Source organism: Passer domesticus, chromosome 18 (assembly GCF_036417665.1).
Source record: "Passer domesticus isolate bPasDom1 chromosome 18, bPasDom1.hap1, whole genome shotgun sequence".
NCBI classification, from domain to species: Eukaryota; Metazoa; Chordata; class Aves; order Passeriformes; family Passeridae; genus Passer; species Passer domesticus.
In genome coordinates, this window is record NC_087491.1 from 9,256,187 (window position 1) to 9,269,650 (window position 13,464).

Here is a 13,464-nt window from a genome sequence, read left to right on the forward strand (position 1 = left end):
TGCAGTTTCTGAACAAATATTTAAGTGTAAAAACTTGAGATGTTAAATTAATGACATTTATCCAGCTGTGTGTGATTAAGACTCCTAATTACAATATTACAGACTTGTAGCACAGTGTGTCATGACACTGCTCAGCCTTGACAAAGCAGAACTGAGTGTGGATGTTTTATTCTTTTACCCATCCTTTTTGTGTAACTTGTAAAGAATATTTGAGCTTCTCTGCCTGATTCCACCCATTTGCTGGACACCATCCTCCTAAATTTTGCTTCAAGCAGGAAATAGCACCTTCAGGTCAACCTGCAGGTTCGGAAAGACCACGGGACTTGTGAGGCATCATCAGCACTGTCACATCATAGAGACCTGGACTTGGTCACAATCCCAAAAGAGAACCTGAGAGATCACCAAGAAGCCAAAAGGTGTCACAGCACTGGCAGTGAGGACAAACTGGGGTTGTGTTTGGACATAGCTGTGCCCATCTGATGGCTGAGAATGCCAGAGAAGGGAGCAGCTCGAGCCATACAGGTTTTTCCAGGGATCAGTCAAATTCCAAAGCTAAACTGTCTGGCACTGATCCCACCTGCCATGGTTGGCCATGCCCAAAGCAGCCAGGACACATCTGCACAGGCTCTGATTCCCCTGGGATTGCAGTGGATACAGCTAAAGGTGAGCCCAGGTGAGCTGCAGCCTCTGTTTTTGTGAGATCTTCAGTTCCAATACAAGACTCTCTAAAGAGTCCTTGTAATAAAAAAAGAATTTTAGGCTAAGGAATAGGAGAAGCTTAAACATGACTGTTGGTATGAGTCATAAGCTGTATTAAAAAGCACAAAAGGATTGGTGGGCAACACCCTGAGGATCAGGATTTCAGGAGCCATTGTCAAAACATTGCTCTGCACCAACAATTTTTCAGGGAACCCTCCCTTTAATGCTTTGGTATGATGAGAAAATATTTTCTAATCAAGAAACACCTCCAGAAAACTGTAATTTCAACATAGCAGACCTAAACTAAAACTGCAGCCAGGTGGGATTGCATCCATGTCCTCCTGCAGAGCTGGGATCCTGCACTGCCCAGCTGCAGTGGGGGTCATTCCCACACCAGGGCAGCAGCAACTGCATGCACTTCACAACATTTTATAATTGTGTGAAACGACCCACAATGCTGCTCATTTTTGGGAGAGATCTCCTCTTTTTTTTTTTTTTTAATGCTAGCTGGGGCAATAAAAATCTAAACAAAAAACCCTGGAAAATCCTACTAGAAAATAGTGTTTGCTGCATGGCTTCCTAAACCCTGAGTATCAGCTACCCAAGCAGTGCTCCAGTTATTCTGAACATTTTCCACAACCCAGTGTATTGAAAAGCACAAACATTACAGGCAAAGCACCCTGCTTACAAATGATGCTTAATTTGCAGTAAATAACCAAGTTAATTAGGAGTAATGATCCCCTAGACAGTCTCCACATCTAATTATTCTTTTAAAAAAATCTGGCTGCTTGATGCACTGCAGAAAAAAAGATCTAGAGAGGATTTTTTCATTCCAGTTTTCAATTTATCTCACTACATTATTAATTAATAATAATTAATATTCAGGCACTCACATTTTTATTTACAATTCAAGGCATGAATTCTTTATGAATGATGATATGAACTTTTAAATTTAATTAAGTAATTTAGAGGTAATTAATGTGGAAATTCAGAATATAAACTTCCTACTTGTTTATCTTAAAAGTGCAGCACTTGTTATTAAAAAAAAAGACCTTTTTGAGATGCAAAATTACTGGGATATAAGAGATCATCTGCAGACTGACAGCTACAAAGTACATCAATTGGTCTTCCTGGCAGTTTCCTTATTCTCTTCTAGAAGGATCAACATTAAAAGTCAGACTGCATTACAGTCTAGCAAAGGCAAACAAGAACTGATGAACAGGAAAGCTCCCAGCACAAACAGCTTTTAAACAATGAAATGTTCCCAGCTTTGAGCTACTCCTCCTTGTTGTTCTCAGACTTTGGAAGGTACTGGCCCTTTGGGAGATGAACAATTGAGCCACAGGGCTCCCTTTTAGAAGAGACACTCACAGAAATGATGGTGACATTTGCTCTACTGAGTCAGCTCTTCCTTGGCAGGGCTGTGAGCTGAGAATTTCCAGTTATCTGCACTTACTCCAGTAAAATAATTACCAGGAGCAGCCCAAATGCTGCTCTAGAGAGAGCACAACTCAGCTGGGAGCCATCTGTGCTGCCTAATCCTACAAAGTGACTCTAACAGCCAGGAACCAGCCCTCCAACAGGACTTTCTCTACTTGCCACAAAGCACACATTTACCCTGAGAGAGAACATCCACGGAGGGCTGGTCTGCATTGATGGATTTCAGAACTTTCTGGTAGATGTGGAAAATCTCGGGGAAGTTTCTGTGATATTCCAGCAGCTTCCTGGACACCTCCTGCTCTGAGAGATCTTCTGGTTTCACCAGTCTCTGCTGCACCTGGGGGTCACTTGGCCAGTCAAAGGTTGTGTGGAAAACCTCTGCAGGGAACATGGTTAGGAGCTGAGAGCATGAATTAACAGATCTCTCATTAAAAATGTCCCTCTTCATTCCACTCCTCAAAACATCCAGTCTGATTTTTTTATTGAGCTATGGCAGGATTCTATCTCGTGATGGATGATTGATGATAAAACTCAACAGACAATACAGAGCTGAGTCGATTTGACAGTTTATTTTATTTAATAGAAATGCTTTTATTTAATCTAATACAAATTATTTTATTTACCCTAAGAGCATCCTTGCAACTCAGAAACAAAGCAGGACCTAGCAGAGATGCACAGGAAAATTATAAACTCACATGGACAGATCTAACATTTAAATATTCTGTACTGCCACAGTCCACTCTTTGCAGGCTCAACAGTGAGCCTTTTATTTCCCTGTATTTTATTGGCACTGAAAATAACACAATATCAACAAATACCATTTCCAAACAGCTGAAATTTATAATTACAAATTCCTACTAGTTCTTAAAGGGACCCCATTTAAATTTAACCCCATTAGTAGTACTACAATGTTTGTGAGACCAAGCAACACTGCAGTCTGCAGTGGAGGTCAGGAACAAACAATACTGCACCTTGTGTGAGGGGATCCAGCCTTTTCCCACCACTCCTCTCAATCAGCACAGTGTCTGGGGCATAGAGCATAACTAGGCAACAAAAAGGGAAAAGGAGAAAAAATTAAAAATGTAACTCTTGTTAATTATTTGTTTTATTCCCTGTAACTGTTCAGATGTAGCCTAATATTAAAGGCTGAATTTATCTTGAGCTCATTTCATTTCCCAGCATTCTCCCTGCAAATATTTTACTTCACTTTTAATCAGAATTTTGCTTCACCTACTAAACAATACAGTGGGATAAAATATCCATGAATCCAGTACCCATGGGCACTAACTGTCCCCATTATCCAAAAAACATCACCAGCAGCAATAAAAAATTGTCTCTGGAGCCTCAGACAGAAGTTCCCACTGAGCACTCAAGACTGATTCTCTTCTACACCACAAACATTACTTTTCACTCAGGTTCTTTGGTGGTGAGAGCAATGAAACTGATTTTTTTTTTATATATATATATAACCTCACAGAAAAGTGTTCCAACTTGATTAGAAAGCATCAAAAGACGAAGAACCTGTCAGTTCCCTGGGTTGCTTTTGGCTAATCATCCTTGCAGTTAAACACTGTAATTTAATTACTATTTTCAGTGCATTTGATTACAGGTTTCAAACAAGTTCTTTTTATGACTTTCTTCTTTGTATTAAATGGCTTTTTCAGGCACTTTTCTCCCTATTAAGGTACTCACACACAGTAAATCTCATCTCCTCTCAATCTCCTTTTTGATTAACTAGACAGACTGAGCTGTAAGATTCTCATTCAGGTCTTGGTGGCACAGATATAATTGTGAGCAAAACTCAACTTCAGATGTTATTAGGTATATTAAAAATACATGCAAGTACTAGACATTAAACATTTTTGCCTAACTCTACTGCAGTGATTCTGAGTTCTTCATTAACAGTTGAATATCATCCAAATCAAATCCAAAGTGACAATTCATCAAGTTGGATAAATTCTGTTCACTGTGCACTGGCAGCTCTGCATTTATCATTTCACACTGCATTCCACACAATTTTTTATATTCCAAATAGGTCCTTTAACTACAATTTGGGACAAGTGGCTTCTCCTCTATGGCAAGGGCAGCTGTCAAGGTCTGTTAAACATTCCACCCAAAACCAGCCAGAATCCAGCCCCACTCTGAAAGGTCAAGCTTAAAACCATCACATTTCCACTTCACTTGGTGAAATTTACATTCTCTAATTCAATAGAAACATAAATTTGTGTTTAGCACATGAGGAACTGGTTTAGTCTGAGGACAAAAGCTGATTTTTAGAGAGGGAAGTCAGGAGCAAAGCCACTTGTAGCTGCTCAAACCCACTTGGTGTAGGGAATGGAATTTACAGAGCTCTGACGTGGAAGGAGAAAAGGCTGTGAAAGACAGGGCTTAAAATCTCCCAGGTTACCTCAGACTTTCAACCCTACTGAAATATTCTGCTGTCTGGTGACTGTCTCCAGCATTGGTACTGAATTTATTGAGGATTTTTTGAGACAAACCCTTCTAGCCTTTCCTCCTGGATGCAATCACACACAAACCTTGTACTGCTTACCAACATGCCTAGGAAAAATGCCAGATGATTGCAGCAGCCATGCCTGCTCCTGATTTTCAGGGAAGCCTTCCAAAATCCATCCCTATTGAACAAAAACATGAAACAGTTATTGATCCTGGAAGGGAAAAAAACCCAAAATTCATACTAAATCTCAGTGCTGTTTACACAAAAATTACCTCATTCTGATCCTTCCACAGCACAGTATTTCTCATGGATGCTTGTGAGAGAAGAAAGCAAACATGGAGCACTGATATTTTTGTGAAATTCATGCACTGATTCCACTGCCACACAGCAATGGGAACTTATGGATTGTAGCAATGATTTTTTTTTCATGTTTCAATCTTAAAAATAAAAACAAACCAACTTCTATCTCAAATAAAAACAACCCAAAACAATTTCTACAGTTCTGAAATATTCAAAAGGACACCAGCCCACACTGTGTATATATATATTAAAAAAAAAGGAGCTAAACAAATCTAAAGACAGATTTAATGCCAAGAATACTGAGGGAAAATATGCATGCTTTCATTATTTTCTTAAATTATACAGGAAAACTCACAGTAATGGAACCAGCGTTCCCAGAGCTAATGAAGCAACAGAGCAAAAGAAAGAAAAAAGAAAAAAGAGCCTTTTGCTCCCTTAAGTCCTTGTTATAGCCAGCTAAGTGTTGGATTGAGCATCTTTAAAAAAACATTTACAGATCTGTGAAATACCGACGGAGAGCTGCAGCCTCGCTCAGTTTTTGTCTGATGCAGTGTTTGAAATCTAATCCACTTCCCAGGCTCACATCTGAATCTTCTGAGCTCTCCCTAATTTATCTGTCAGTTGCCTGAGCACACAAGTCCTTGCTGTTCTATCCCACCCCTCAAAATAACTTTGTGATACCACAGGAAATCTGGGAGCCATCTCCGTGCTGAAATAAAGGAGATATTTTAATATTGCATTAGCTGGCAATCACTCTCAGCTCCCTCATAAATCTGGTGCTCTGTCAGGGTGGGGTCCAAAGGTTCTCCAATATTTCAGGGAAATCTATCTCCAGGACTTCTGTGGGAGGGAATGGGCCATTCCAATTACACAAGGAAATAGAGCAGACTATTTAAAATTCCTTAATTAGCCTGGTTGCAGGAACATGTCATCCTGCTGACAGATGTAGAAAATACAAGACTCAAGTAACTGCAAGCCATTTTTGCCACTCCCAGTGTTTGCTCTGCCAAATTAGAATGAACCACTGGCTAAGGTCACACAGGTGCTGAGAAATCAATTTATCCCTCGGGACTTGCAGAAGGCAAAGCTGAACAATGTTTGTAGTGCTATGCCAGGGACTTCAGCACTAGTTTGGAATAACTGTGTACAAAATACATACATATAGACCCAGATCTTCTAGGGAGAAATGGCATCTGAGGTCTGATGGCAAATAAATCGATGCCAATTTACAAAGACTATAAATCTGGCTTGTTTTCTCCACTCTGAGTGTAACATTTTTGGAAACTAAAACAAAACAAATAAAAAAAAAATAAAATTGCCCCACAAAACCTGAAGTCACTACAGCTTATGGCTCAAATCACATAATGTGCAACAGGCAGTAAAAACAATACTGTAACAATAACCAATCCATACTTTTAACAATCCACAGCAAACTTCAAGAGGTTTACACACAAATTTCAAAGGTCCTTAAAACAGGCAATAAGCAATTTTACAGCAAAAAGTTCGGGCTATTTAGGAAAACAAAGCTCAATAAATAGCTCCCTGCAGAAAATATATTTTAAGGCATTAAAAAAATGCAAAACCAACACACAGTACAAAAACAGTGAGCATTTTGGAGCTGATTTCCAAAGGTCTCCGAGTTGCAGGGTATCAGTCAGTCCCTAATTAGAATATATTATCCATCTACTTGACACTTCAGTGAAATGTCTATTCCAGCACGGGGCTGCAGCTTTGTTCAGAACAGGTTTATTGATATTCTGCTGCATCCCCTCTCCATACCCCCAGTGGCTCGGTTCTGTTTTATCACACATCAAAAAGGCCGTATGCTCAGGGCACCCCATGCACAGCTCGGAGCTGGAGGTCTGAACAGCTGCAAGTGGTGTGCTATCACAGGAGGGACAAGCTCCAAGCAGATGTCACAGATAAAATAAAAAAAAATTCAAAAAAAAAAAAAGGGAGAAAAAAAAGAGTGAAAACGGAGTGTGGCTTGGGAACGGAGCAAGAGGAAGGAAGACACAGCAGAGCAAGACCTGACTTACAATATGCCTATCATGCTTTATGCAAACACTGGTCTTTTTTTGCCCTCCTGACTGTCATTAAAGTGTAATTAGTAACTTCACATGATAAATTTGTTTCTTTAAGAAGCCATCTCTTTTTGGTTCTTGATAGCAGTAACCTTCTATCCAGGCGTGGATTGCACCTTATCACACCAAGGCTGGAACAAAGCTAAAAGTGAGCAATTCCACGGTGCCTGCACTCTGTGGTCACTGCTCCCTCTGTCCCAGCTGGAACCTCCCTGCTGTCCCACATGAGCCCTGCAAGCAGAGATTCTGCTGCTGCCTTAATGCCAGGTGAGCTGCTCCTTGGAGACCCAGGCCATGCTGGAAAAGCAGCAGCAAGGATGCACTTTCAAAGGCATCACTTTCCTCTCCAGACTTCAGGAATCTGGAGAAAAGGAACTGCTCAAGGTCATTCCCAAATGTAAATCTCTCTGCTTTGCTGGCAGTTCTCTCAGCTATGATACCAAGCCTACAGACTTTCACACTTTCCACCACGATAATAATGACTTGGGTATTCAAGTTCCCTCCTGTTATTTGACCTGAACATCCTCCATATTTTTTTTTTAATTACCAAATCCAAAATTGACACTGCCTTTGAATAAAGAAAAAGAAGCAGCAGAAAGAAATAATGCTGAATTATGTGGCACATTAGGAAAAAAAAATCTTAGCTAGAAGCACAAAGGTCATGAATACAGCTGTTTTTAGGAAAACAAGTAATCACAACAGTTTTTCCACATTATTATTCAGTGGTTTTGAATAAGAATTACAAGGTTTTCACTCCCAAATAAAGAAAGGGGTCAGAAAATAAGACATACACCAAAAAAAATAATATCACTAATGGCTTTGCCAGTAGGGATCTAAAATTCTGGAGATTTTCAGAGCACAGCAGACTGAGGAGTGCAGCAGAAATACTGACAACCCAGCTCTTGCAGCCCATCAACATGAGCAGTGTAGATGATGGAAAGTGCTCAAACCTTGCCAAATTTCCCACTAGAAAGGAACCTCTTATGCCCCACATGAGTTCTGTCAGTGGAGTAAGGGTAAGATGTTTTAAAAAGTTCCATTCTTCTCAGAAAACAGAAAATGTGAACAGGCAGATTCTCTCCCTGGATAAATCTTTGTAAAATCAATGTCTTTGCATGGAGTTTCACAGAGAAAACATTATTAACTTTAGCTAACAAGGTAAAATCATTATTAACTTTGGTTAACAAGGTAAAATCAAACAGAACCAATCAAGGTAAACCCAAACAGAGCCAATCAAGGTAAACCCAAACAGAACCAATCAAGGTAAAACCCAAACAGAGCCAATCAAGGTAAAACCCAAACAGAACCAATCAAGGTAAAACCCAAACAGAGCCAATCAAGGTAAAACCCAACAGAGCCAATCAAGGTAAAACCCAAACAACCAATCAAGGTAAAACCCAACAGAACCATTGTTTTTCTTTGCCTTCCCTTTCAAGAGCAGCCACAAAAAATGCCCATCTCAGCTCATTCTGCCTCTCTTTGTGTGACTCACTGGGCTAAGCTTGGTTTCTAAAGATCCTGACCCTGCAGGAAGGTGGCTCAGCTCTCCCTCAAACACATCCTGAGCAATCTCTCTCCAGCTCCATGAATTCCCTCCACAACCCCAGCAGGCAGAGGGGCTGCAGCCAAGCTGTGCTAACCCTGCAAGATGAAAATTCTCTGTATCAGCCTCACAAGAGCCAGGCTCTAACATAATGTCTGCAATAAGTTTCCTGTGAGTGCTGCAAGACCTCCCCACCTGATCCCTCACAGCCCTGACTAGGTTTGTGTTACAAGAACACATAACACAGGGCCTCAGCAGAGCTGTTGATCAATAAAAATGTTCTCCTTAGAGAATGCCAGTGACATCTATAAACCTGTGAGTGTCAAAACAACGGCACAAAAAATCCTGTATTCCTACTGTCAGTGGGATGAAAGCTGCACAATTAATGCCAAGGCAATGACACCACAAGGAGAAATAAAACAAACAGCTGGTGGTACTGTGGTCCAACATGCTGCTCCTAATCTGGGAACATTTTCAGTGAAAACATGCTGACTCATGTTTTGAAAGAAATGGCATAAATCTGGTCAGTGATGTAAAAACCCTACAGCATTAATTCTGCTTTGAGTTACACACAGAAAATATTACATATTAAAATGCATAGATCCCTTTTCAAAGGAGAAAATAATTTGTGGTCACTTTGTGTGTATCTATATATTAATATTAAGATTTTTAATAAGCATCACACCTTTGAAAAACAAATAATGTGTTTTTTCTGAAACCAGTTGGAACCTCAGCTGGGTTGATAACATCCACTTCATTCCTGCTGCATGTCAGGGAAGCTTCATAAAGGTTTTTTTTTTATTTCCCTGGTTCTGTAAGACACCCAGCACTGATTCAGTGCTGCTGGTGACAACAACAGGAACACAAAATGCAGGCAGGACTCTGTGCAGCCGTTGGCATTTTAACCACCTTGTCACCTTACTCATACATGACCTAATACTTAAAATAACTCACTGAGAGATCCTTCCCTCATTATTGACAGGAGAACTAAAGCCATGCCAACAATTATAGAAAGCACAGGGAAAAAAAGATGGAAAATAAGGTGGATGCAGCCTGTGGAGAGCGATGGATTTTGCTTGTACACTGACAGTAAAACTCACTTTAACAAAGACTGGGAAAAGTAGTTGCTGAAAACATATGTTCTTTTAATCAGGGAAAGAGACCTGTCTGGAAAAATGAGCATTTTTGAGAGGTTTTAGAGCTCTTGTTATAAAAGAACTAAAAATACCACACAAATGAACAGGTCACTGTACCACAGGTGGTTTTATGCAGGTTCTCCTGCCAGCTGAAGGGCCTAGGTCCTGTGTGCATTTATTACAAATAAAAATACATTGAGTGCTACCAGATATATAATCTGGAGTGCTAAGTTACTATAGTGAGTTAAAGTGAAGTAAAATAGCTCAGCTGAAAAGACCTTCAAGGAAAACCAGACAGACCCATAGAATTCAAGCACAGTGAACAGCAATACAAAAGTTTAATTCAACCTTGCAAATTCAACATTAATAGGTCAATTATAGAGTAAGGTCGGCAGTGTTTTATGAAGAAAAGTTGATGCTATTTAGGATTTCTGCAAATCCCTTTACTTTTTTTTTCTTAAAAAAATCATTGTTTCAGTCTCCCAGATGATGAAACATAGAGCAAGAAACATGGGATGCCACAGCTTTGAGCACAACTAAACCTATTCAAGCTAAGAGTGAAAATATTAATTATTACCCAGAAGACAATATATTCAAATGCAGTGTTTCCTAACAGAGGAAGGAAAAAAGAGACACAACAAGAAAGAAATAAAACCTAAATTAGTAACGTTAAGACTCCTTTCCTCAAGAAGAGCCAAAACCTTAACAATATTGATTTCTATCTATTTTCTGTTTATCTTTTTTGTCCACTCCATCTCTGCCAGTTGCCCCAGGCAATCAACAAAGCTCTGCTTGTTCAGCCTTTGATCATCTCTGTGCTGGAAGATTAGCATATGCATACTCTCATCCTCCCCTTTATCCTGTTAATAAAGCTCCAAACTCCCTCCGCTGATGTTCAAGAAAGCAAGCAGCTCGGGAGCCCCGATGGTTTGCCCCCATTCCCTGCTCTGCTCAGGACTTGGAATGCTAAATACCAGGCACGAGTTGTGTAAGTGCTTATCCAGCAGCCCTCTGAGGAGCAATTCTTACTTGTTTGATGCAGTCCACGTTTGACAGACGTTCCTGGATCAGATTGGCCCAAAGCGCGTTGGGAATTTTCTAAAGAAAGAACAAAACAAAAAAAAAAAGAAAGAAAAAAAAAAAGGGCTGAATATTCACAATTGAGTTCAAAAGGAATTTCACCATGCAGGCACGTTGTGGTTAAAGGTGAAGTGAGATGTCTTCTTGGAAATAAAGAAATAAATAATTCTGTGCCAGTCCCGGGTCATTAACATGAGTTAACGACAAAGAGTTAATAAGGGCACAAAAATCAGTGTTAAAGGGAAGCTGAGCACAGAGCATGAATATCCATGAGGGTTTTGCACACTGACATGGAAGCAGTGCCAAGTTCTGCACACTGACACACACACTGGACATCAGACCTGCAAAGGGATCCAGAAGAACATCACATCCAGCTTCCTTTTAACCACACGGGTCTGACCCTGACTGCTCCGTGTGACACAGGGCTCAGCTCTCATCAGGGACCTGCCAGCTCTCAGTGACACAAACAGAACCTCAGACACTGAGCAAACAACACAAAGAGCCTGATTTTCAGGAGGTTTGTTTCATAGCTTCAAGTAACTCTCATCATCCAAAAGGTTTATTTAAAATATATTTTACAGTTGAACTTAGTTTATTTTTAAACTCAGGACTGTGAATTGGGATGGCAACTGCACCTGCCAATATTTTCAAAGTGCTGTTTAGTTCTGTGACTGCTGCTTTGCCCATCTCTAGAGATGTTTTGTAAGAAGGTATTTGCTATGTGACAGAAGAACAAAGTTCCTATACAGATCAGCACCCCTCAACATTTCTTCCATTGCATTTGATTTCCTAACAAGAAATCAGCAATACTCTCCTTTCCTTCTAGTAAGAATTTGCTCCACTAGCTTGTTAATTTAGGCTTTCATTCTGTGCTGAACTTGGTTAAACTCTGAGTTAGCCAGTTTAACTCAAAGTCTAAACTTCTGCTCATGCAGCTCATGACAGCCATTAATCATTTCAATAAATGACTTGTCTTATTTATTCTGTCATTATTGGTAAAAAGAATACTCAGGAAAAAAAAAAACAACAGAAAAACAACTTGCAATCAGATTCTCTACCTCCCAATTAAAATAAATTATCTTTCACTTAACAATGCGAGCTTGACTCTCTGTTCCCTTTAGTTCCACATCCTGTGGCTTCTCATGTCTTTTTCCTAACCACTTTAAAGGGTATAAACATAAAAAGGAGTATTTCTATAGGCTGGGAGGGGTAGACAGGGCAGGAATCAGATGCTTCTCTGTATTCAAGATAATCTTTCAACATGTTTTTCCGATCTATATATTATTCCAATCTAATTGCCACCAATTGTTAATAATTAGACAATTGTCTTTTAATAAGACAATTAATTACATTACAAATCAACTAATCCTGAGACTCATGGCACCTGGAAAAAATATTCTTTGGAGCAACTCCTTTGAACTTCAATTCATACAGTGAAAAAATCTGGCTGATGATGTGGGAGGATTTCATAAAATCATCTTCACTGGATGCTGAAACAATCTCACAAGGAGTGGTGGAAATGGTCCCAGAGAAGGCACTTTGAAGCAGGGTGGAGAAAGTGCTCCAGAACACACAGCAGAGCCCAGGAGGGCCAGGCAGGCAGGGTTTGATTTGTTTATCTCTTTTGTCCCCAGCTCTCAGTGCCTCTCCTCACATCAGCCAGCGCTGGAGCAGGCAGCAGAGCAGGAGGGAAGGAAATTGCAGGGTTTGCTGAGAGCCAGCGGGTCCCCAGGGTGCTCTGGCAGAGCCTCCTGCTGCCCCTCGCTGCTGGAACCTGTCACCTTCCAAAGGGGCACCACGCTGCTCCCAGGGACAGCCAGGGCCTGCCTGCTCCTTTCATGTGTCATGTCAAACCAGGCTGCACGCTGCTCTGCTCAGCAATGCCAAACCAATTTAAACCAAATTTATCCGCCCTCCTCTCTGTGCAGTGCTGTTCTTGCTCCTGCCTTTGGAGAGGGGTTTGCTGCACAAAAACAACCAAGGACACGCATTCAGGTATTTCAGAAATATTTCAGTGTTTCAGCTCCTTCTGCTCTCTGTGGCTCAATTCCAGTCTCATTTCCTGGGCAGTTTTCCCCCCACCGAGCAGTGGCCTACAAAATCATTTTCAATAGGCTGCTTGCAGAATGCCTAATTATTCCACTAGAAATCAGGATATCTGGTACATATCAGGCAGCCCATTTATAATTTATCTCTCATAAACACATAAATATATGGTGAGCCTGGGAGGTGGGATTGCACTTCCCAGAAATCTGCAGCAATGGACAGTGACACACATTTGATGAAGCCAAAGCACACCTCACCCACAGAGCTGTCCCAACACTCAGAGCAGGTAAAGGAAAAGCTTCTGTGGGATTTTGGTCAGGTTCAGAACCACTTTTCTGGTTTAATCACTATTTCCATACTTGCTGAAAAACTGTACCCACTCATGATTAATTTTAAATATTCCATGTTATTTCAGGAACATCATACTTCAATTTCCATGCCTGGTCTACTCAGAGTTCTATTTCATTTCCCTTTCACAAAATTCCCACACTTTTTTGGTAGGGCAGCATTTTCAGTAGACATTTTTCTTGGAAATTTTGGATATATTTGCTCTGAAAACAGCTTCAGCTAAAATTTCTGGCTTCTCCACATTGACACCTTGGAGAGAACAGCAATCAAGTTTGAAGAAATTTACTTTAGGATCCTGAATATCATGAATGTTTAGATTTAGTTTGTCCAGAT

At 40.3% G+C, this 13,464-nt stretch overlaps 1 protein-coding gene and 1 long non-coding RNA gene across 12 annotated transcripts in view; one reads left to right on the forward strand and one right to left on the reverse strand.

The window, feature by feature from the left end:
• Positions 1-13,464, reverse strand: part of AK8 (adenylate kinase 8) — a 65,682-nt gene that overhangs the window by 42,429 nt on the left and 9,789 nt on the right. For 9 of the 11 annotated variants that reach the window (XR_010349148.1, XR_010349147.1, XR_010349149.1 and 6 more), the window contains exons 5-8: positions 10,687-10,755; positions 4,691-4,772; positions 3,111-3,182; positions 2,317-2,517 (exon numbers count right to left, since the gene is read on the reverse strand). Coding sequence is in view for 8 of the 11 variants with exons in the window: in XM_064394008.1 (XP_064250078.1) it covers positions 2,317-2,517; positions 3,111-3,182; positions 4,691-4,772; positions 10,687-10,755 (424 nt within the window). In the remaining 3 variants the exon portion in view is untranslated. Of the gene's footprint in view, positions 1-2,316; positions 2,518-3,110; positions 3,183-4,690; positions 4,773-4,866; positions 4,908-10,686; positions 10,756-13,464 lie in introns of all 11 variants that reach the window. The other 2 variants (XM_064394012.1, XM_064394006.1) reach the window with 2 other exon arrangements.
• On the forward strand, positions 404-2,601 carry LOC135283330 (uncharacterized). Its single transcript, XR_010349150.1, has 2 exons — positions 404-673; positions 1,856-2,601. It is a non-coding gene; the product is annotated as an uncharacterized LOC135283330 (long non-coding RNA).